This window comes from Erythrolamprus reginae, chromosome 1 (assembly GCF_031021105.1).
Source record: "Erythrolamprus reginae isolate rEryReg1 chromosome 1, rEryReg1.hap1, whole genome shotgun sequence".
NCBI lineage: Eukaryota > Metazoa > Chordata > Lepidosauria > Squamata > Dipsadidae > Erythrolamprus > Erythrolamprus reginae.
Window position 1 is genome coordinate 283,534,871 of NC_091950.1, and position 23,517 is coordinate 283,558,387.

Consider the following 23,517-nt stretch of genomic DNA (forward strand, 5'->3'; position numbering starts at 1 on the left):
ACGTTCCCCTTTAAGCAGCTCATCGCTACAGCAAACCTGGAATCAGCGGACCGCTCCGCGAAGAAGCAGCTGCGCTTATTCCGAGCGGCGCCAGGTGGCGTCATAACGTTAGGCAAAGTTGGCTCTTCTGTGACATGAGGACTTCAACTCCCAGAATTCCTGAGCTAGCGTGATTGGGTTAGGAATTCTGGGAGTCGGAGTCCACATGTCATAGAAGAGGCAACTTGCCTTTGTACGGTTAGGCTAAGGCCAGAGGAGGAGGAGGACGGAAGGAAAGGAAAGGAAAGGAAGGCAGGCGCTTGGCATGCTGGGAGCTGTCAGAGCCCCGGTGCGGGGAGGCGGGCGGAGGGAGGGTTTCTGCGGCGCGGCTCTTCCGGCTCTGGGCGCCAAGGTAACCCTTTTCGCTCTTCCTTTCTGGCCCTGCGGCTTTTTTGCCCCCTTCCTCGAGTTGATGGGCTTTTTAAGTCTGTGAGGGGAGGGAACGCTGAGAAAGTGCGGGACAAAAAAACAGGGGACGGCGGGCAGCGGCATCCTTGTTGGGAGCCCTAAGGGGCTTCTCCTTCTCCCTCTCGCTTCCTCGGAGCAGGTGCAGTTGCAGGAGTAGAGGGATGGGGTTGGTAGTAAACGTAGCCGACGGAGATTGGCATACTTTCTTGCTTTGGTCGATTGAAAAAAGATGGTATTTGAATCCAAGGAAACAATCATTTACATCTTTGCCTGCCTTTCTTTTTGCCTAGTAGGAGATGTCGCCCTTCCTTCCCGCCCGTTATTATTATTATTATTATTATTAGTAGTAGTAGTAGTAGTAGTAGTAGTAGTAGTATAAGCATTAGCATTATTAGCGTTATTATTATTATTAGCATTGATAATAGCACATATTAAAAAGAATATTACTTTATAGAATAATAATAGCATTATTATTAATGCAATAATAGCATTCTTTTACATTTAGGGGGATGTTATTTGCCTAAGATGCCACCCTAGCTTGTTTAATTTTTTTAAAATAGTTTTTATTAAATTTTAAAAACAATGCAACAACATAAATGGCAGCAACGAAGCATGCCAACATCCTTACATACATTCTATGCATATAGGTCTGTCTACCAAATTGTTAATCTGTGGCAATATTAATTTCCATTGGTGTTGATATTTACAATTACTGTCTATTTCCGTTTGCTGGTTTGTTTTAATTTCTAGCCACTCGTAAATTTTTTATTTCTAACTTGTTTTATTTTATCGTCTTATTTAAAACAGAGAAAAAGCCATCATTTCAATTTTTCCCCTCACTTTAAACGTGTAAAAGGAGTAACTGATCCCCTCTTAAGGTATACAGTATTTCTTCTGTTCTTTGTTGCAGTGAATAAAGAAACAGAAATTGAGGGTTATTTGATTTTTATGGCAGAGTGTTTTATTTCTTTTAGTTTCAGTCTCCTGAAACCCTGATTAGACATTGTAGGGCTTCTTTGTGCATAGTAGGATGGTACAAATAGCTTTCCCGTCATCATCATCTCCTCTTCTTGCCTCTTCTTTATATTTAGCTTCCTGTGCCAAGAATGTTGTGCATGCCAATTATACATTCTATAATACGGAGTAGCATCTTTTCTTGAAAGCCCATTTGCGCGGAGGGGAAGTTAACAAATCAATGTTTCTTCTAATCTATCCTCTTCATTCTATGCCCATAGGGATTAGTTAATGTTACAGTAGTTTTATTATATTTATTTATTGGACTGGGAAGAGGTTGAAAAGGCCTCTGTCTGTTACTATTGCCCAGAGATATTGTGTGAACCTAAAATATTACTTTAGTTGAGGAGAAAAGTAACTTTCAGAGCGCTATGTAATAAATAAATTTTGTTCTTAGGAAATATTTTTCTGTATTACAGCCTGCAGCTTTTCATTTATTTTTATTTTTTGCACATCTAAGTTTTTCACAGTCAAAGAGTACTTTTGGATGAATGAATTATTGCTTATGCCAATTTCTTCCTTTGTGAGGTTTCTATGGAAGTTTCAGCTATAGTTTGATGATAGAAGCTGAAATATTGATATGGCAAATATTAATCAGAGGACTTAAGTAAAAAAAAAGAATAGATGCTGAGAGAGATTGTGTCTAGTGTATATGATGAAGAAAAGTAAACTTATCTGGATGAGTATCTACTCTTACTGGCCAAGAGAATTACCTGAAACATTGAATGAAGCCCAAGTTTTGAACTTTAACAAAAAGCCAGTGGTGAAAAAATCAGACAGATAGATGCATTTTTCTAAAAAAACTGGCTGTCACCTCCATTTGCTTTTTCCCAAAAGCTTTTGCAATTCTCATCTTTTTTGAGAAATATTTCTCACAGCATTCATAGGTGCTATCTTCTAAATTAGTCTGGATTTCACTGTTAAAATAAAGTTATACAATTCAGAATACATTATAATCTTAGGGTTGTTACACTTAAAAAGTCAGCAGATAAAATTCAACTGCTGCTATTATGTATTTATCATTCATTGTTGTTTTAAAATACAGGAAATAGTACAAGGGCAGACTAGAATAGACCATGAGGTCTTTTTCTGCCGTCAATCTTCTTCTTTGTTTCTATGTCCGCTCGGTGACTTTATAGCAACTGTTCTCTATACCAGTGGTCCCCAACCTTTTTTCCACCAGGGACCAGTTTCAGCAAGACAATTTTTCTATGGCCCGGTGGGGGCGGAAAGGGGTGTGGTTTTGGGCGGGATTAAGCATGAGGGTATAGCTTATCATTCCATTGTCTCTCTTCCCTCCCCCCCTTTTTAATTTTGCGGGGGAACCGAGGTGACGGAGGGAGGAAGTGTAGGAAGGGGCGGTTTCCTGTCTCTTTCCCCTCGCATTCACTCGGGACCGCCGTTTGCCTTTCAGCAGATTCAGAGGACACCCCCCTGCCACCGCCCGCTCCGGCTGGGATTCCAGCAAGGAATCCCAGAGGAGGGGGAGGTGCCTCCATGGACACAGTCACCTTCCTTTGTGATCGCTGCCTGCTTGGAGTGCCCACCACCAGATCCGGTAATTTTCTTGCAGCAAGGAATCCTTCCAAAAGAAAATTACCGGAGCTGGTGGTGGGGGTTTCATGGTCACACGCACACCACTGGCTTCGCTCCTACCCAGGACCCCGGGAATAGGGTGGGGGAGCCTAGCAAAAAAAGAGCTGCACAATGCCAAAGCCTTTCCGTTTGAGCTGCAGGCAGAGCAAGGGCTTTGCGAGGGCTTCGCAAGGAGGAAATAGACCACTTTCAACAAGAGAAGAAAGACAGGAAAGGAAGAAAGCAAGCAAGCAAGTAAAGGTTTTCTCAGCCCGAGGGAAACGGCGGTCCTGAGTGAACGCGAGGGGAAAGAGACAGGAAACAGCTTGGCACTCGCCGGCTCCACAGCAGCTGCTGACTCCGCGGACCGGTGCAACATGCCTTGCGGCCCGATACTGGTCCGCGGACCGGCGGTTGGGGACCCCTGCTCTATACTACTCTATCAAGCATAGCTTTTTTCAATTGTTGTATGTTCAACTTTGCATCAGATTTGACGGTATCAAGCCATCATGTTCTTTGTTTGCCTCTTCTTCTTTGTCTACTAACCATTCCTTGCCTTCTCCAATGAATTTGCAAGTATAACATGGCCAAAGTAAATCAGACATAGTCTTACAATTTTATCTTCCAGTGAGGAAGTGATTTAACACCTATTTGTTAGTTACTCTGGCTGTCCAGGTATTCACAGTAATTTACGCCAGCACCACATTTCAAAGACATCAATTCTTTGATCAGCCATTCTTAGTGTCCAACTCTCACACCCCATACAACATTATAGGGAAGACTATAATCAGCCTGCTTTTTGTGTTTAAATCAATATCCCTGCTTTACCAGATCTTAGTCATGTTAACTATTGCAATGCAGCCTAAGGTTATCCTGCATTTGATTTCAGGAATAGAATTTTATTATTTGCCGTTAAATCAGAGATTCTGGTAAGATCCAATTACAAATTGTATATCAGATGTTTAGTTTTGTTTACTGTCCAACACTCAGATACTCAGGTATTTTCCCATTTCTTTCCCAATACTCCCCTCAATTTTCTAATGTGTTTCTAACAGTCAATGTGTCATGTCTGTTATAGTAATAGTCACGTGTTTGAATTGTACTCATGTACCTTCTTTCAATCAGTCTAACCAGGGTATGAAATGGCATCCACCAATGGAAAAGGTTTCTCCTTCCACTCATGTTCAGCTGAGAGTTGGGGAATTCTCAAGTGTAGATTTGGCATAGAAGAGGAAACAAACAAAATAAATCCTTTTACAGTCTTCCTATCACACAAGAAAAGGCATTTAAAAATACAGAGATAATGCATAGGGTCTTAAAAACATTATTGGGAATTAAAAATTAACTAGAAGATAGAGCATAACTATAAAGCATATCTGTTTTTCTATTTATTAATTTATTGAAATTACTAAACAAAATAACCCAAGGTAAGGCTGTGAGCTTGATCCACATGGTGGGACTGGCTATGGGTAAATGTGTACAAGTATTGTAGAGAATCAGAAAATCGTGTATCTAAAAATCTTTGAACAATTATTGTGCCTTACAGTGTAGTTTTTTGCAAGGGAGATATCATTATTTTTATGATGTTTCCTCTCAAGTATGGGATTTGCACTATTAAAAACACACACACAAAAATCATTTTTTAAGACCAATAGCTTACTACACTGTTACTGATATAAGTAAGTAAATAAAACCTTGATGGCAGGTATTAAAGAGTAATAGTGAAATTTTCTACCATTCCTGCTATAGGGATACAATTCTGGGTATTTAAGAAATGTTCTGCCCACGTGTCTCAACCGCCCGTAATTACAGGGTAATTAGTCCAGGAAGACACACACTACAGGATAAAAGGAAAACCCAAAAGTTTTTATAAACAGAAAAACAGAAACAGCTCCCTTTTTAAATGTCAAAGGGATTTTCTGGTACACACAAGACACAGGTTAAATGCAGTCCAATTGCTCACCCAATAACTGGGAAATTGAGTCCAATTCTAAAGTCCAGAGAGTCCACACACACAATCCTGAACAGCAAAAACCATGATCTTGACGAAACAATGAATCAGATAAACTGCCATGAGGCTAAAACACCAGGCTGCACTTTTATCTGTAGCACTAATTACAGCAGCCCCACCCAACCACAGGTGGCCTCGTTTTCTCTTGTAATAATCCTTTAGTTGTTGTCTCCTATGCATCACTCTACGCATGCGTGGGGCTGTCTGCCAAACTCCCCTCTTCCCTGTCACTCACACTTCCTTGGTCAGAGGAGGCTTCGTCGGTAGATTCTACTGGGAGCAAAAGAGGCCTGCGGCATGTGGATGTCTCCCCCACCTCCACCTCCAAATTCCTTGGGGCAGGAGCTGGGCCAGAGCTAACCACAACAAGAAATATTTTTAAAACCTTTGTATTTCAAATGCAAGCAAATTATTTGGTTTTATATTTAGGTAGGTTTCTTCCATTAAATTGAAAACTCTCAGGGACAGTCATTCTTTTCTGATAACTATAATTGTTGGGAACTGAACATTACATAAATGAATTAATAGAAATCAAGGAATTCTGATACTTATAGGTAAAACCTCAGATGCAATTACAGTAACGGAGGTAGGATGTATTATTCAATAAAGTATAGGATGTTCAGCTTGGCTTTCTGTCACCAAACAAAAGACTAACCTTTCCCTCCCAATTCCTGGAGGGCAAAAATATAAGGGAATATGACTTGTTCTTAAATGTTGCATTTTAGTTTTATTACAAGTTATAACACTGGAGATCTGGACAAACCAACAGGCTGAGTTGGGAAGTTTTTAAAAAGTAAAACAAAGGAACTAAGATAAAGAAATATAAACATTTGGTTAATGTTTCACTGATAGTAAATCGAACAAATAGCATGGGAGAGATTATGTTATCAGCTATTGTTAGGAAATGTTTTCTAAGCACATAGCACTTTCTTCCCTGGTCTAGAAAAAAAAAGCTTTTAGGACATGGTAATGTAGTAGTTCTATAATGCTTTTGTCTCAGCTTAGGAAGAGCATGTGAGGTCCACCACCATGTGAGTTAGGCTGTATTGTCTGGATTCAAAGGAAAACACATCTGAGGTGATAAACTGAGTCATTCATTCATTCATTCAAAACATTTATATAACCACTCATCTTTCAACTCTGGATAACTATACACCTGTTTTAAATAAATAAATAAATCTAGTATGTACTGTATATCTGCTGCCAAAGGAATGATAAAGAGAATGTGTACATTTGTATTGCTATTACACTGATGTTCTGACATCTTGTAAATGCAACAGTATGCTTCCCCCAACTGTCTACATTTCTGATACTAGTGTTTTTTTAAAGTTATTCCTCAGTTGATATGTGTTGTTGGATTTATTTTAACATAAAATATTTTATTTCCGATAATTGTATTTCATACTTTCTGTTCCTAGTTTGGGGTTGTGATGGAATATGTAAAGTTCTTAAGGCTGAGTTAAAGCGATGTTTTTCAAACAAGCATAAAATGTCCTGAGCTTCACATAGCAATAGATAAAGTACTGTATTCCTTATTCTAAAGTGCAAAATAAGGAAACACTTTCATTTTATGGGAAAGATTTAATTAAAGAAATTTTTAATTATTTCTGTAATGTAGAAAATATTTATAATTCTATCTGCATGAAATTATAAGCAATACAAAGTAACTTCCTAGCCATGGAGATTCAGAGTAGCCAATTTTATGTGTAATAGTTAACAGTAATTAGAGTAAATGCACATGTTTAGCTTTGCTAATACAGTGATACCTCATCTTATGAACCCTTCATCATACGAACTTTTACCTGGGGTTTAAGATTTTTTTGCCTCTTCTTCCCAACTATTTTCACCTTACAAACCCACCGCCGCCGCTGGGATACCCCGCCTCCAGACTTCTGTTGCCAGGCAAAGGCTCCCCTCGTTGAGAAACCCCACCTCCGGACCTTCCGTTGCCAGTGAAGCCCCCGTTTTTGTGATGCTGGGATTCCCCTGAGGCTCCCCTCCATGGATTCCCGTGCAGCATCGCAAAAACATGGAAGTCCAGAGGTGGGGTTTCCCATGGAGGGGAGCCTCAGGGGAATCCCAGCAGTGCGAAAACGGGCGCTTCGGCTGGCAAAAGGGGTGAATTTTGGGCTTGCACGCATTAATCGCTTTTCCATTGATTCCTATGGGAAACACTGTTTCGTCTTACGAACTTTTCACCTTATGAACCTCGTCCTGGAACCAATTAAGTTCGTAAGACTTAATTGTATCACTGTATTAGATTTCCTCCCCTCCTTTCCTCCCTCTCTCTCTTTCTTTCTTTCTTTCTCCCTCCTTCCCTTCCTCTTCCCTCCCCTACTCTTCCCTTAAGTTACCACTGTTGACCCAGGTGACTGCCTTGGCAAGATTGCAGAAGTAGTATGCAATTGCTTCCTTCCTAGGGCCGAGAGAAAATGACTGGCCGAAAGGCACTCTGCTGGCATCGTGCCTAAGGCAGGAATAAAACTCACGGTCTATGCCTATCAACCTGTTCTACTGCTTTTTCATATTCACTGCTAAACTATCATATTGGTACATAAGATTCCTTGTATAAAATAGGAGTCTAAAATTGTAATTTTCAATTGACTGTTTTATTCTGCCTGTAAGTTATTTTAAATCTAGACCTTCAATATTAAGTAATTTAGTGGTTCTATATTACTAGATCCCATATATTAATTAAATCATTGCTAATAAATGTATATGAAATGTATGGGTAATCCTGGCTACCAAGACATATGTTTTTGCATATTTCCTCTCAAAATATTGGAAAATCATATCACCTATTTTCAGCAATTATGATTACAGGAGGCTCTAGTGACTATGAAAAAGAGATTGAAGGCTTCAATTTTCCTGCCTTGGTTTTATCAATTCTTTCATAGGACAGACAGCCTCTTATTTGTTTTAGAAAAGATGGACAATGCAAAAACATGGCAGCACAATATAAATAGAATCATGACGGTGAAACAGCCAGGCATTGATGATTTATATCTAAATGATTTACAGCATTTTGATTAGGGAATGTAGTTATTGCTATAGTGAGTGTGATTGCCTATTCGGTCAAGAACAGGCCAATATTGGAATTTGAGTGATAGAAACAGCAAAATGTACAAACAGAAACAACTCTAGTTATTAAATTAAAAGGCAATATTATGCCACAATAATAGAGATGTAAAAGTTGCTTCAGAAAGCAGAATCAGCCAGGCTGCTGATGTGAATGGACCTTATAAAATTGAAACTAAATTGAATTACACTTGCAGCTTCATTATGAGTTCAAATATTTAATTTCTCAGTTTATTATGTAACATGTTCTGAATTTTTCAGCTATATCAATATCCCACTACTACTGTATTCTTAATAATTAAAATGTTTTCATTCATTTTGTGGAGCATCACTTATTTTTAGTCTTTTACCAAATGGAATATTAAGCATGCACTGAATAAAATTTTGATTTTGTTATTTGATCATAGCATGTAGAAAAATCTTATATTCTTAGTATATGACCAATTGGAATATAACTGCAATTTTTTTTACGAAAAAAAAAGAGAATTATTCAGTATAGCATTTCAAATGACAGATAAAAACCCAGGAAAGGGGTTATTAAAATGTATAGATTATCTTCTCTATATACAAATGTTCAATCATTGTTATCTATAATAAGAATCATATCAGAGGATGATATAGTTACATATAACCAGGGTGGCACAGCACGTAGAGTGCTGCACTGCAGGCCACTGAAGCTGACTGTAGATCTGTAGGTCAGTGGTTCAAATCTCATCACCGGCTCAAGGTTGACTCAGGCTTCCATCCTTTCGGAAGGAAGGGGCAATGTGTTGTGGGGGCAATGTGTTGTCTCTGTTAAAAAGTGCTATTGCTAACATGTTGTAAGCCGCCCTGAGTCTAAGGAGAAGGGAGGCATAAAAATCAAATAAATAAATAAATATCACCATACAATTACAGTTATATATAATCACTTGTGGAAGAAAAACCTCTATAGTAGTGCTTTTGTTGATTATAGTTATTCCATTTCTTAAAGGCAATATTCAGAAGTTATAAAATAGCCTTGTTACTATGTTTGTGAATTGTATTGGGTTAAAAGAATTATCACCTGCACCTAAAATAAGAAATGTTATATTTGGTATTCAAAATTATATCACCTTTAGAGCATGAAATGTCTACGTAACAATCAGTCCACTGGCAATTATGTGAGTTTGTTTAAGAATCTCTAAATCAGGAACCATTGCCATATAGAATGGTAATTAATTATAGAATTACCTGCTGTTTGAATGGTTATTTAATATTCAATTATAACCCAAATTGTCAGTACTGTATATTTATTAATTTCAAGTGTATTCTTTAGTTCTATAGATTAAATTCAGTAAAAAGGGCAGGATCTGCTTTATCTATGAGAAATAATGATCCTGGATGCAAGAATCAGGATGAGAAAATAGTTCATTTTGAGATTACAAGTTCAACTTTATTTTTTCAACAGTTCAGCAATTTAAATGCAGCTGTAGAAGCTGTTTGCCAGTTTCCTCAGAGCATTAAAGATTCCATTTGATACTTATGCTATTACAGTAGTGGCAATTATGTATTTTCCCCCATTTCCTATCTCTATGGCAGAGGAATCTTGAGAATTTATGTTGTCTAGGTCTAGGAGAAAAGACAAGAAAGAGAAACATCTTAAATTAAATGGGCACAATTCCATAAGTTTGCGAACCACATTCCAGAAGCAAAGGCTATGGATAGGGATGTTTGAGGGTAAAATAGATGTTATAAGTTTCTGAAAGACTTATGGGACCAAGAATGCCATTTATGCTTTCCAGAAAGCTGCAAAAATGTTCCCTCAGCCCACAATTTGATTTGTACGGTACCTTCTCAAGGAGACATTAGAAATTTAAAAGTAGAATCATTCCTGATTCATCGATGTGACTTTTTTTGGCTGTGATACAGTTACATCCCTATAAATGCAACATGAGCATACCCAGTAATCAATTTTTTAAAAATATATATCTTGTATTTATGACATCATCAGTTTCATCTCCAGTTAAGAATTGAGGTAGATTAAAGTTGTCTTTAATTGTTCCAGTTTTGAAGTTGACCTTTCTTGGTACCTTTTTTCCCCATGGATGCAGTGAAGTGCATAAGAACATAAGAAGAGCCATGCTGAATCGGGCCAAAGCCTATTGACTCCAGCATTCTGTGTCACCCAGTGGCCCACCAATTGTACATGGGAATCTTAAGCAGAAAGAGAAGGAAAAACCCTCCTTTTCCCTTGACCCCCAACAAGTGGTACCCAAGAGAATCCTGCCTGCCTCAACCAACAGAGTATGCATGAATAATATGGTTGGAGCCATTGCAGCATCCCCGTGGGTATTCGATTGCTGTTTGTGTGCCTGCAATTGGCTTGCAATTATGATACTTGCAGCATCCCACAAGTTTACGTGATTGTTTCTGATCTTCCCTCCTGGCTTCCTACAAGTCACTCCTGTTCCTGCCACTTTTCTGCTCACTCACACATCTACCTGCACTCCAAAATGCCTGTTTGTAGTACCTGCCTTCCTACTCATGTTTCTAAGTGCCTGCCCAAGTTACCCACCCATGTGGGTGCCTGAAAGTCCCATGTGAAGTCTTCAGTTTACCTGTGTGGGTTAATAGATACTTGGCAGCATGGGAAATAAGCCAGGGAGGTCCGTCAATCATTTTTCTTAACTTGTACTGCATTAAAATAAAATTGGCAGTGCCACTTTCCAGGTTTGTTAGTGCAGTGAGAGAATTGCATTTTTATGTCAGCACACTTTTCTCCAAATTCATAAATTGGAAGATAAGATTTCACCATCTGATTGGGGGGCACTATTTGTCATGAACAGCATTCATGTCACATGTAGAGAGAGCTAATTATTCAAGGACAGTGATACCTCGTCTTACGAACCCCTCGTCATATGAACCTTTTGAGATACGAACCTAGGGTTTAAGATTTTTTTGCCTTTTCTGAACTATTTTCACCTTACGAACCTGTCACCGCCGCTTGGATGCCCCGCCTCCGGATTTCCATTGCCAGGCGAAGGCTCACCTTGTTGGGAAACCCCACCTCCGGACTTTCTGTTGCCAGTGAAGCGTCGGTTTTTGTGGTGCTGGGATTCCCCTGAGGCTCCCCTCCATGGGAAACCCCACCTCTGGACTTCCACGTTTTTGCGATGCTGCAAGGGAATCCCTGCAGGGGAATCCCAGCATTACAAAAACGGGTGCTTCACTGGCAATGGAAATCCGGAGGTGGGGTTTCCCAGCGAGGGAAGCCTCAGCAAAATCGCAGCATCGCAAAAACACGGAAGTCCAGAGGTGGGGTTTCCCATGGAGGGGAGCCTCAGGGAAATCCCAGCAGCGCAAAAACTGGTGCTTCAGCTGGCAAAGGGGGGGAATTTTGGGCTTGCACGCATTAATCGCTTTTCCATTGATTCCTATGGGAAACATTGTTTTGTCTTATAAACTTTTCACCTTACAAACCTCGTCCCGGAACCAGTTAAGTTCGTAAGACAAGGTATCACTGTATTATAATAGCTGGTGTAGTGAAGGTTACTGCACCAGTACAATTTTGAATGCTATAGTGAAGTGTTTTTCTCTCCTACCCTAACCTTGTATTGATAATGGATATGTGTCTTCCAAGATGAACCTTAAAAAAAATCCCTGCCCATTTCATTTGTGGAGTAATCTCTTTACCTTAGTAAGTCATGATCCGCATATATCTGACTGCTAAAAAAACCCTCTACCAATAGTGTGCAATTCAAAGTTGTTTTGTTGTTTTACATAGTCTTTTATTTTCTGCGTTCATTTTGTTGTGCTTTGATGAATTAAGGCTTTGGATTCTTACCAGGGTTTTTTTGGGTTCTTCCAGCACATGTTTAGTTTTTATAACTGCATGATGCTTTGTTTCACACTTTCTTAATGCTAAATCTGGATTATTACCAACGTGTAAAATTAGTTTATGCAGCACCTATTTGAAAATGATACCTCGGTTGCAGATATATCTGCTTAACAATTCTGTCACAGGAACAATTCTGTTAAAGAGAGATGTGTCTGCTCTCTTTTACCGGAGCCGTAGTAAAAATATTAAATGATTAAGCTGATGATTATTCATCCCCTGATAAGCTCCTGTTGGAACACTTCAGGTTGCTTGAAGCAAGAAAGTGTTCCTACAAAGTGCAGCAAGTTTACAACCCTTTGATGCCTGTTGTCTTGCAGTAACGTATAGAATACTGTAAATAAACAGATTTGAAAATAGTGTTGCAATAAAATGTGTGAAATAAACTGTATGTGAAATATGTGAAAATATATAAAAATCCAAACAAATTGTTTAGAATTTGGAAAACTAATAGTTATAATAATGTTAACAAATAACTTAAAATTCCTAATGATTTTGTTAGCAATTAAAAATTTGTGATTAGCAATAAAAATATTAATTTCTTTTTCTTATTGGAATATCAATTATTTTCTAATTCCCTGAGTTTCCCCTGAAATTTTCTATACTGAAACGAGCCTTCAGATCTATTTTCTAGATATATTAATATGATATTATTTTGAATTGAAAGAAGGGTCAACAGAGCGAGGATTACAGAGTTTTTAATATATTTTTATTTATTTATTAAATTTTATATGACATCCATGCCACTATTGTGTGCCTCTGGGAAGCTTACAACACTGTATTGATTCATTCTCTAGAACAGGGGTGTCAAACTCGTGGCCAGCAGCAGTTTAGCAAAAGGAGGGAAAGTCCCGATACATCACATGACATCTCACCCCTGCTCTAGAAGTTTCCTGATTCCCTGAAATATTAAAAATGGGGTCATCATTCAAAGCAGAATTTATATTCAAAGAAGGTGTCTCTGCCCACTGTATACAATCCCTTCCTTTGCTCCACATATCATATCATTCAAGGTGATATTCCAAGTCCCCAGCAGTGACTGTATTTTTATTTTATTTATTTGTTTGCCAACATGTACAAGATAGCAGGTATAGATATAAACATAAGCAAAGTAAATACAAATAAATGAGGATAGTCGCACAAGGATGGTAGGCAGGTGGTGCGCTTATGCAGCCCCCTTAAGTGACCTCTTAGGAATAGGGTGAGGTCAACAGTAGATAGTCTAAGGTTAAAGTTTTCAGGGTTTGGGGTCAGGTAGTGAATTCCAGGCATTGATCACTCTTGCTGAAGTCATATTTTCTGCAGTCAGGTTTGGAGTGGTTTGCATAGAGTTAGTATCTACTGTACTGTATTATTTTGGTTAAAGCTGAAGTAGTCATTGACTGGTAGGACATTGTGGCAGATAATTTTATGAACTACATTTAGATCTGTTTGAAGGCGATATAGTTCTAAATTGCCTAAACCCAAGATTTCAAGTCCGGTACAATAATCAATTCTTTCATTGATATATTCTATTCCTATATCTTCTTTTCTATTATTTCTTAGATATATTTTACTATGAGTATCTCCTCTATAACCTTCATCATGTATTTTACTATGTGTATATTCATATATACCCACTAAAACCCTCATTGTGTATTGGACAAAATAAATAAATAAATAAAAATAAAAATAAATAAAGGTATTCTGTTGCGAGCAGAGGAGTGGAGGTCTTTTCTCATGAACTATTTTTGGACTCTCTCAATTGTATTAATGTATTAATGTAGGTTCCAGACAGGTGAGTTGTATTCGACAATTGGTCTAGCAAATGTTTTGAATGCTCTAGTTAGCAATATAATATTGCCAGAGAAGAAGCTATGCAAGATTACATTGACTACTCTTAGTGCCTTTTTGGCAATGTTGCAGTGGGCTTTGGCACTTAGATCATTAGATGAGTATTTCAAGGCTCTTGACAGAATGACAGTTGTTTAACAAGGTTGTGTCCTCCAAGTTTGTATTTTGTGTTCTGATTCTTTTTGCCAGTGTTTAAGACAGAGCATTTGTTGGTTGAGATTTGAAGTTGCCACTTGTTTGACCATTCTGATATATAGTCAAGGTCTTTTTGAAGGGTAGCAGTATTGTCAGTGGCATTAAATAATTTGACATACAGTAGTCAGCAAAATGCTTTTATTCGTCGACTTATGTATTTTATTTTTTATTATTTTTATATTTATATTTTTATTATTTACATCATCAACCTATGTATTTTATTCACTTATTAATAAAATTTATATAGTCACCCATTTTCACAAAAAGTTACTTCGGGAGGAGAGTTGACCGAAGGTGAGTGCATGGAAGGTCTAAAACTGAATTCCTTCCACTCTTGCTTCACAGGAGCTAATATTTTTTTGCAGATTTCATAATAATTATATTCAGCAGGGTGCAGTATCAGTGGTTTGCTCCCCAAACCCCAAAAACTTTAACCTTACACTATCTACAGTTGACCTCACCCCATTCCTAAGAGGTCTGTAAGGGGCATGCATAAGCGCACCATTGTGCCTACCGTCCAGTGAAGGGCTACCAAATTTTTTACTACCACACTGTGGCTGTGGCTTATGCAGGACGCCCTGCATTTTCTTTCAACATCTTTCAGTGCAAATTGGGTGCTCTGGGGTGGAGCTCCATTTTTGCTACCCCACTGCGTTCCCCCCCATCCAGGCAGTAGCCCACCCCTGCTACCATCCCTGTCGTACTGTCCTATTGCCTAATTTACCTATGCCAACCTTGCTAATGTCTATGTTTATACCAATACCAACTACCTTTACATGCTTGACAAATAAATAAAGTAAAGAAGTATCTACTTATTATTATTACTTTGACAAATGGGGGAAAAATGGAGTTGGTGAAATGTGAATCTGTCTTTTCCAGCTAATACTTTTACATGCATTGCAAATTGATCTCTGGTGGGATCCTGCAGGAGGATGAATACAGAGGAGCTGGAGCTGCTGGGTGATTCCAAGTACAGGAACTATGTAGCAGCTGTCGACAAGGCACTGAAAAGTTTTGAGTACTCTAGTGAGTGGGCTGACTTGATTTCATCTCTTGGAAAGCTAAATAAGGTATGATGGACAGATCTCTGATTGGGGGGGGGATATGCAGTGGAATAAAAAAATCATTTTATTGTTATAGACTATTGTTTGATGAAATTGGAGTAAAATGTTTTTTGTAGTTTATATATGTCATTTTATAATTGTTACACCAGACAAAATCTGACTCTTGTTTTTATACAGTACTTATTAAAGGGAAAGTAAGAGAAGAATTTATGCCTGATCCTTGGGGGTGATTCTTTCCACTCAGTTGCCATAATATAATGAATTCTATTCAGGAAGAGGTCTTACAAATGCTTTAATGCACTAGGTAGAAAGCCTGAGGGGGCGAGGAAGTTAATTAATATACTTCTGCTGCCATGACATCAGTGTAAGCAAAACTCCTACCGTACATAGCAACAAATAATAGACTATAATAATTATACATTATTAATATATAAATAAATATTCATGTGTAAATATGGAAGAAAGTTAATTATGAAAGCCAGTTTGCTAAACAACAACTTTTGAGCATCTACGCTGAAGAATCAGTTTTTCTTACTGCAATATGATTTGATTGACAGCATATATTCAGAAAATTTGTTTTCAGGCTGCTTAATCCAATACAGTGTTCCCTCGATTTTCGCGGGTTCAAACTTCGCGAAAAGTCTATACCACAGTTTTTCAAAAATATTAATTAAAAAATACATTGCGGATTTTTTCCCTATACCACGGTTTTTCCCACCCGATGATGTCATATGTCATCGCCAAACTTTCATCCGCCTTTAATAAAATTTTTTTTTAATAAACTTTAATAAATAAACATGGTGAGTAATAATCTAAATGGTTGCTAAGGGAATGGGAAATTGTAATTTAGGGGTTTTAAGTGTTAAGGGAAAGCTTGTGATACTGTTCATAGCCAAAAATAGTGTACTGTATTTACTTCCGCATCTCTACTTCGCGGAAATTCGACTTTCGTGGGTGGCCTTGGAACGCATCCCCCGCGAAAATCGAGGGAACACTGTAAATCATTTTCTGACTAAAGCTTTTGCGATACCTTCCAAGAGATCTAACTGTTTCTTGTCAGGTTCTTCAAAACAATGCAAAGTACCAAGTTGTACCTAAAAAGCTGACCATCGGGAAGCGCCTTGCACAATGCCTTCATCCTGCCCTGCCTGGTGGGGTGCATCGGAAGGCCCTTGAGACATATGAGATTGTTTTCAAAATCATTGGCCCCAAGCGCCTGGCCAAAGATCTCTTCTTGTACAGGTAAGCAAAATTACATTTTGCGGTCTTATTTTAGTCAAATAGCTTTTGCTGCAATAAAATTTTCTACAGTAGCAGTTCATACGCCATACTGCAAAACCCCATTCTCAATGCGTTTGATTACATTTCCCATTGTACTGAACTGACAATTATATAAACATCAACTAGAAACTTCCAGTTTGGAGCAAGCTCTCCCCCATCTCTTTTATTTCCTCTCTCTCCCTCCCTTCCCTCTCAATTTACCAGACTTAGATGTAGACAATTTCTCATTCAGTGAACCACTTTTTCACTGATTCATATAAATATTATTATTATTATTATTATTATTATTATTATTATTATTATTATTATTATTTATTAGATTTGTATGCCGCCCCTCTCCGCAGACTCGGGGCAGCTCACAACAGTGATAAAAACAATACATGGTAACAAATCTAATAATTAAAATCTAAAATAACAGTTTTACATTAAAAAGTCAAAAAAAAAAAAAGACCCCAATATATAAAAACATATACACAGTCATATCATACACAAAACTATATAGGCAAGGGGAGATGTCTCAGTTCCCCCATGCCTGACGGCAGAGGTGGGTTTTAAAAAGTTTACGAAAGGCAAGGAGGGTGGGGGCAATCCTAATCTCTGGGGGGAGCTGATTCCAGAGGGTCGGAGCCGCCACAGAGAAGGTTCTTCCCCTGGGTCCCGCCAGACGACATTGTTTAGTCGACGGGACCCGGAGAAGGCCAACTCTGTGGGACCTAACCGGCCGCTGGGATTCGTGCGGCAGAACGTATATGTAAACTCCTTAAAACCCACCTCTGTCGTCAGGCTTGGGGGAACTGAGACATTCCCCCCCTTGCCTATGTAGTTTTGTGCATGATATGACTGTGTGTATGTATTTTATCTATTGGGGTTTTTTTCTTTTTAGACTTTTTAATGTATAACTGTTATTTTAGATTTTAATTATTAGATTTGTTACCATGTATTGTTTTTATCACTGTTGTGAGCCGCCCCGAGTCTACGGAGAGGGGCGGCATACAAATCTAATAAATAATAATAATATGATATGTTACACAAAGTTATTTGCATGGGATTATCATATTGTACACTTTGATTTAACAGATATTTAGCAGTCATCTTCTCCTTTCAATTAGTCCACTTTTCACTGTACAGCAGTGGGCCCCCAACCTTTTGGGCATCAGAGACCACCATGGACCGGGGGCGTAGGGGTGTTCAGTGCTGCTTGCACCTTGCAGATGGGGCTTCACTTGTTTGTGCATCCCATGGTATGCCTCCCCTTTTGCATTCTGCGGACCGGTGCCAGTTCACCGACCTGGGGTTGGAGGTTGGGGATCTCTGCTATATAGTATATTCATATATTCTGTGTGCCAGTGACCATATTCATATACTGTACTACTTTTAACCATGGCAGTTTAAATAGCTGCTCTCAACCAACAAATGAAATTTGATTAATGTTAAACTTTGGGGGGCTTTATATGGCAAGTTGTGCATCCTGTTCATTAGCTTATGATTTAATATATTGTGAATTTTTTTAAAAAATCTGAATTTTTCAATAACTATTATGCAAGCATAACTACTAATGTAACTGTAAAAGAAAGCAGCCTAATGCATGATTTTGTAATTAAATGATTCTATAATTCTATTATTAAGTGAACAGCAATTGTCTAACAAAAGTAGCAATTGTCTAGCAGAAAAATAAAATTGAGAGGTTGTAGTCTTTTGCACTGCAGTTATTATTGGAGTTACTCAAATGGATCTAAAGTTGCACCATATGCAACTAGAAGCTGCATTTATGTATGGACTGCACAGCCACAATACACATTACAGTATGTCAATGAACTGGTACTCAAAGCATTTTTGTGTTTCATGCCTGTGGCACTGACCTCTGTGTTTTTTGTTTTGTTTTGTTTGCTTGTATATTTCTACAGCTCTGGCCTATTTCCTCTTCTTGCTAACGCTGCAATGTCTGTTAAGCCAGCATTGCTCAGTTTGTATGAAATGTATTACCTTCCTTTGGGCAAAACATTGAAACCAGGCTTGCAAGGGTTATTAACAGGGATCCTTCCTGGTTTGGAAGAGGGGTCTGAGTATTATGAAAGGTAAGGTTGAATAATGAAATGTTATTGTTACCAAAACTTATCTTCCTTGTTTTAATTGGTTATGATATGAAAGCTAACTTTCTGAGGGGGAAAACCCCCAAAGATTTTGGTGCATAAATCTTTAAAAAAATATTGGAAGTTCCAGCTACAACATCAAACTATTTTTTTTCTTTCTTGTATTCAGATTCTAATGACTGAACTGGGAAAAATCTGTTGTGCCTAACTTTTGTAAGAAAACAGGTTCAGTCACAATTCATTATAATTCATGCAGGACCAAGCAAGCAAGAAAAGCCATTTATGTATACTGTAGTTACTCTAGCATTCTGTCTGAATCATAATTCTTAGTGTATATCACCTCTATATCTATTGTTTAGAATTCTGGATTATTCTAACATTTAAATTGGTCACAGATTTGTTTCCAATAAGAAGATGGTTCTTAATCCTCTCAAATAAAATACATTATTCAATTCATTTTATTAGATTTATATGCCGCCCTTCTATGATGCATTGTTTCTAAAAAGATACAAGAGAATTTCAAGGGAAAGAATATTAGCCCTATCTTCCTAATACATTCCACGTGATAAAACCTTCCTCTAGAAGTATCATTTCTTCTTTTCTTTGAATCTTCCTGGATTTTTATTTTGTCTTTTATTGTTGCTTGTGTTCCAGAACTAACACGTTACTAGAGAAAGTTGCTGCAGCAGTGGACCAATCAGCTTTCTACAGTGCACTATGGGGTAGTCTTCTTACCAGCCCTGCAATTCGGCTGCCTGGCATTACGTATGTCCTCTCTCATCTCAACAGGAAGCTTTCTATGGAGGATCAGCTCTATATCATAGGCAGTGACATTGAATTAATGGTAAATGTTTATGAAACCACAATGATAGCTTTTTGCCTTCCTACTTTTTTATTATTATTTTTATAATCGTTGCATAAAGAAACAATGCCTATATAGGAGCCGTGGTGGCGCAGTGGTTAGAATGCAATATTAAAACTCATTGCTCACTGCAACAAGTTTGAGTCTCACCAGGCTCAAGGTTGACTCAGCCTTCCAACCTTCCATGGTCGGTGAAATGAGGGCCCAGATATTGGGAGGAAACATGCTGATTCTGTAAATCACTTAAAGAAAACTATAAAGCACTATGAAGTGGTATAAAAGTTTAAGTGCTATTGCTGTAAGTGAAAAGCCACTCTCAAAGCAGTTTCATAGAAAGGGACTTGTCACAAGTTATCATCTGTGCTCCTTCCTGCCAAATCCCCCAGTAAATGATAGCTTCTTCTTCAGATTACTGGGAAATTCCCAATGCTATTCCAAAAATGCAAAGAGCCTATTAAGGAACTACATTATACAAATTTTGATTACCTGTTCCTTGGTAATATTTAACTCATTACAAAACCAAAGAGTAAAACATTATTGTTTATTTATTGAGTGAGACGCATTATGTTTTAGCTCACAACTTGTACAAGGACAGGAGCACTTCTTATGAATTATTTCAAATTGTGCATACCTTATTACTTATAGGAGTTTTGCTCTGAGAAGCAGGTACTTCTAATAATTCATATATTTTCTTTGCTGGTGACATCTCTGTTCCTTCTGAATCAGACCTTTGGCAATGAGCGAGTTTGGTTTATTGATTTCTTTTCTTACCAATAGCTTGTTTCCTGATTTATGTAATGCAGCTATCCTTTTCCTCACCAACTGTTGGACATCCGTGCATAGGTTTATATCAGGGGTGAGTTCTAGGTTTTCCTGCTGCTGGTTTGCACAGGGGTGTGCCACATGGGTGCGTGGGCTTTGCATGCACATGCACAGTACTTTAAAAAGCTGTGCATAAGCAGAAGCAAAAAACAAGGTGTCGCCAAGAGAAACAGCTCAGGCGCGTAGCAGGCCTGGGTCGCTGCTGATTCTAGTGACCCATGCCATTAAGTTACTAATGGTTCCATAGAACTGGTTCGGATCAGGAGGAACCAACCTCTGTTTTATATACCGGTATTTAAAAGCCAACATTCAGTCTACAGAAACGAAAGAATGCACAATTATGTGTACCATTCCATGCATAGAGAGCACATTGGAAGAAAAGTTATATGAATTGGGATTGCAGCTATCTAATGTTTTTGTAAAAGTGTAATTTTTAGAAAAGTAATTGAATAGCATTATTAATCTGTATTCTTTTCTAATGGCAATTTTATTTCAGGTAGAAGCAGTAAGCACTTCAGTGCAGGATTCCAGTGTCTTAGTACAGAGGAGCACGCTTGATCTCATTTTATTCTGTTTTCCATTCCACATGAGTCAGGTAAAGTACCCACAAATAAAAATGCCAGTTTTCTTTTCGTCAAATTTTGCAAACCTACATAACGTTTTAGTGGGAAACAGCAACTCTTCAGTTGCTAGATTTCTATCTCCTGTATTCAAAACTTCCTTTCAAAATTCTATGGATGCATAGTGTATTGGAAATCAAAGAGTTCCTTCTTGTTCTGGTGGCAGTCCATTGTATCTTAAGACTCCCGTGCTTTGGAAATGGCATTCCAGAACCTTATTTTGTCATGGAAAAGTATAATCCTCTTTACTTTGGCCATCCTGCCTTCTTAGTCACATTTCTAGTATAAAAACAACATTACAAATTCTTCACAACTGATGCTTCATAATGTACAAGAAAACATGGGAAATGGCTCTTATCATTAAAACAGGTGAATCTTTTTCTAAGTTGCTGTGGCTGCTTCAGTAGCTGCTTCTTATATAACTGTGCATGTTCAACCACTTTACGTTTTATAGCATGTTGTTTAATTTCATTTCTGGAAATTTACTGTTGAAAACTGCTTTTGGCATTTTGAATCAGTCTCTGTGCTTAGATTACGTAAACTTGGCTATGCAGGTTTGCTTTAACTTTGTTCGGTAAGAAAAAAATGTATTTTCTCGTGCTAATTATTTTTAAGTCTTGTACTTGGGGGCTATGATATATTCACCTATATCTTGTTACTAAAGATAATAAAGATGCATTCATATTTCAATTACAGCCCATTTAAATTTCTGTTGGTGCTTGAAAGTGAAGTAGATAATCTTTGTTCCATCGTATAATAAAGCTTTTGAATGTGACACCTGTTTAAATGTGACATTCCCAATTTTAGGCAACACGTCCAGACATGATCCGAATTCTTTCAGCATCTCTTCATGTAGTGCTACGCAGAGACATGTCACTCAATAGGAGGCTTTATGCCTGGCTGCTAGGTATGTTACAGGATTTATATATTTATTTATATCTCTTCATATATCATTTGTATTTAAAATGTGCAATCTACTTTTCAATCTGCAAAAAAATTTAAACAAAATACAGGATTTTAATGAAAAATCAAAGAATACTATTTAACATATGACCACTAATGCAAAATAATTGAATCAATAAGAGCCATTAGTATAGTGGTTCAACAAGAGATCATGAGGTCTAGTCCCACCTTAGGCAATCACTTTGTCTCAGACTTAGGAAAAAAGAGATGACAACCACTTCCAAAACTTTTGCCAAAAAACCATATAGACTGGGTAGTCTCCATGAGTAAAAAAAAATACTCAAAGGCAGGCACATGTGCACTTTCACACAAACAAACACACACACACCAGTTTATGTTACTAATAGAAAATATAAGAGGCCACATAAGTTCTAATCATCTTATTATTGGGAGATTGCTGCTGTAACTGTTTGCAATTGGAGCTACGTATTCTGCAAATTATCTGTTTTCTTTAATTATTTTCAAAATCAAAACCAGTTTTAAGAATGCATTTAAAGTTGTCACAAAAAAATAATCATTAACATATTTAGTTATCTTCCCAAATTAAATTTGTGCAAAAGAAATATTATTAATAGTGAGAAACTTGTTTAATATTGTAATTATTCCAGTTCCAGGTTCTGCTTTCTCTACACAGACTTTAGAGGTATAATTTTTGGATGCTTTTATTAGATTAGCCTTTCCCGGTCTGGAACCCTCACAGAAATTGACCATGCTGACCGGGAATAATTCCAGCATATTTGATGGGTGCTAGGTTGATGAAGTCTCTTCCAGATTTAGAATTGTTCCTAGATTTTAACTGGAAGGTTAATATTTTCAGGTTTGTTGGGGAGTCCCAGTGGTCGTCGTTACTCTGTCAATTGTTTCAGGAGTGAAATTCAAAAAAAATTCCCTACCAATTCTGTGGACATGGTTTGGTGGACGGAGCAGGAGAAGGATACTGCAAAATCTCCATTCCCTCCCTACTCTGGGACCAACCAGAGGTGGTATTTGGGAGTTATCCGAACTATTAAAAATTTCTGCTACCGGTTCTCTAGACCTGTCCGAACCTGCTGAATTTCACCCCTGCATTGCTTTCTTTCTCTCTTCTGATATACTTGCTTCTTGTCCTCCTCTAGCATTTCATTTACTGAATCTAACCTTTTAAATAGAGATTATTGGGTGTGCTGTTCAAACATAAATTTATCCCGTTCCTAGAGAGGTCTCCCGCCCCCATTCAGAAATAACAGGGGAGTGTCACTACAGCTATGTGGGTAGTTAATGGCTCCGATTATTTGGTGCATGTGACACCATTGCTTCCATAGTTGCGTTGGCTGCCAATTTGCTTCTGGATGCTGGATGTCACCTTTAAAATCCTACATGTCTTGGGATTTACAGGATCATCTCTTTCCAGTTGGGAGACTTCAGTTCATTCAAAATGCAGTCTCTAATTTAATTACAAGACTGAACCAAAGGAGAATAGTACTCTTGGACTGAAAGGACTGAGCTCATTTCTGAGGACAAATCTAAACCATAGTTTTAAAGATTTATTTATTTATTTATTTATTTATTTATTTATTTATTTATTTATTTATTTATTTATTTATTTATTTCCGCCCCTCTCTGTAGACTCGGGGTGGAAGATGATAATATGAGGCCCTGTTCTATAACTGTGTACATTAAATGCTTTTTCATGTTCAGCCATTTCATGCACAAAGACTTCCAGTTTTGAAATACCAATTTTGTTTAGAATTATGTATATGGCAATTAGACTGATTTTGTCAACAAGATTTCCACTAACTGGCAATAACTTGGAAATTGTATGTTCTT

General features: G+C 37.8%; 1 protein-coding gene across 2 annotated transcripts in view; it reads left to right on the forward strand.

Moving 5' to 3' along the window:
- The first annotated feature begins 309 nt into the window (after window positions 1-309).
- DOP1A (DOP1 leucine zipper like protein A) overlaps window positions 310-23,517 on the forward strand; it is a 67,788-nt gene continuing 44,580 nt past the window's right edge. Inside the window, exons 1-7 of one of the 2 annotated variants that reach the window (XM_070733135.1) lie at window positions 310-391; window positions 14,889-15,079; window positions 16,134-16,315; window positions 18,259-18,429; window positions 19,099-19,288; window positions 20,625-20,723; window positions 21,556-21,655. In XM_070733135.1, the coding sequence (XP_070589236.1) occupies window positions 14,942-15,079; window positions 16,134-16,315; window positions 18,259-18,429; window positions 19,099-19,288; window positions 20,625-20,723; window positions 21,556-21,655 (880 nt within the window). In that variant the 5' untranslated portion in view covers window positions 310-391; window positions 14,889-14,941. Of the gene's footprint in view, window positions 392-432; window positions 587-14,888; window positions 15,080-16,133; window positions 16,316-18,258; window positions 18,430-19,098; window positions 19,289-20,624; window positions 20,724-21,555; window positions 21,656-23,517 lie in introns of those variants that run through there. The other variant, XM_070733136.1, reaches the window with a different exon arrangement.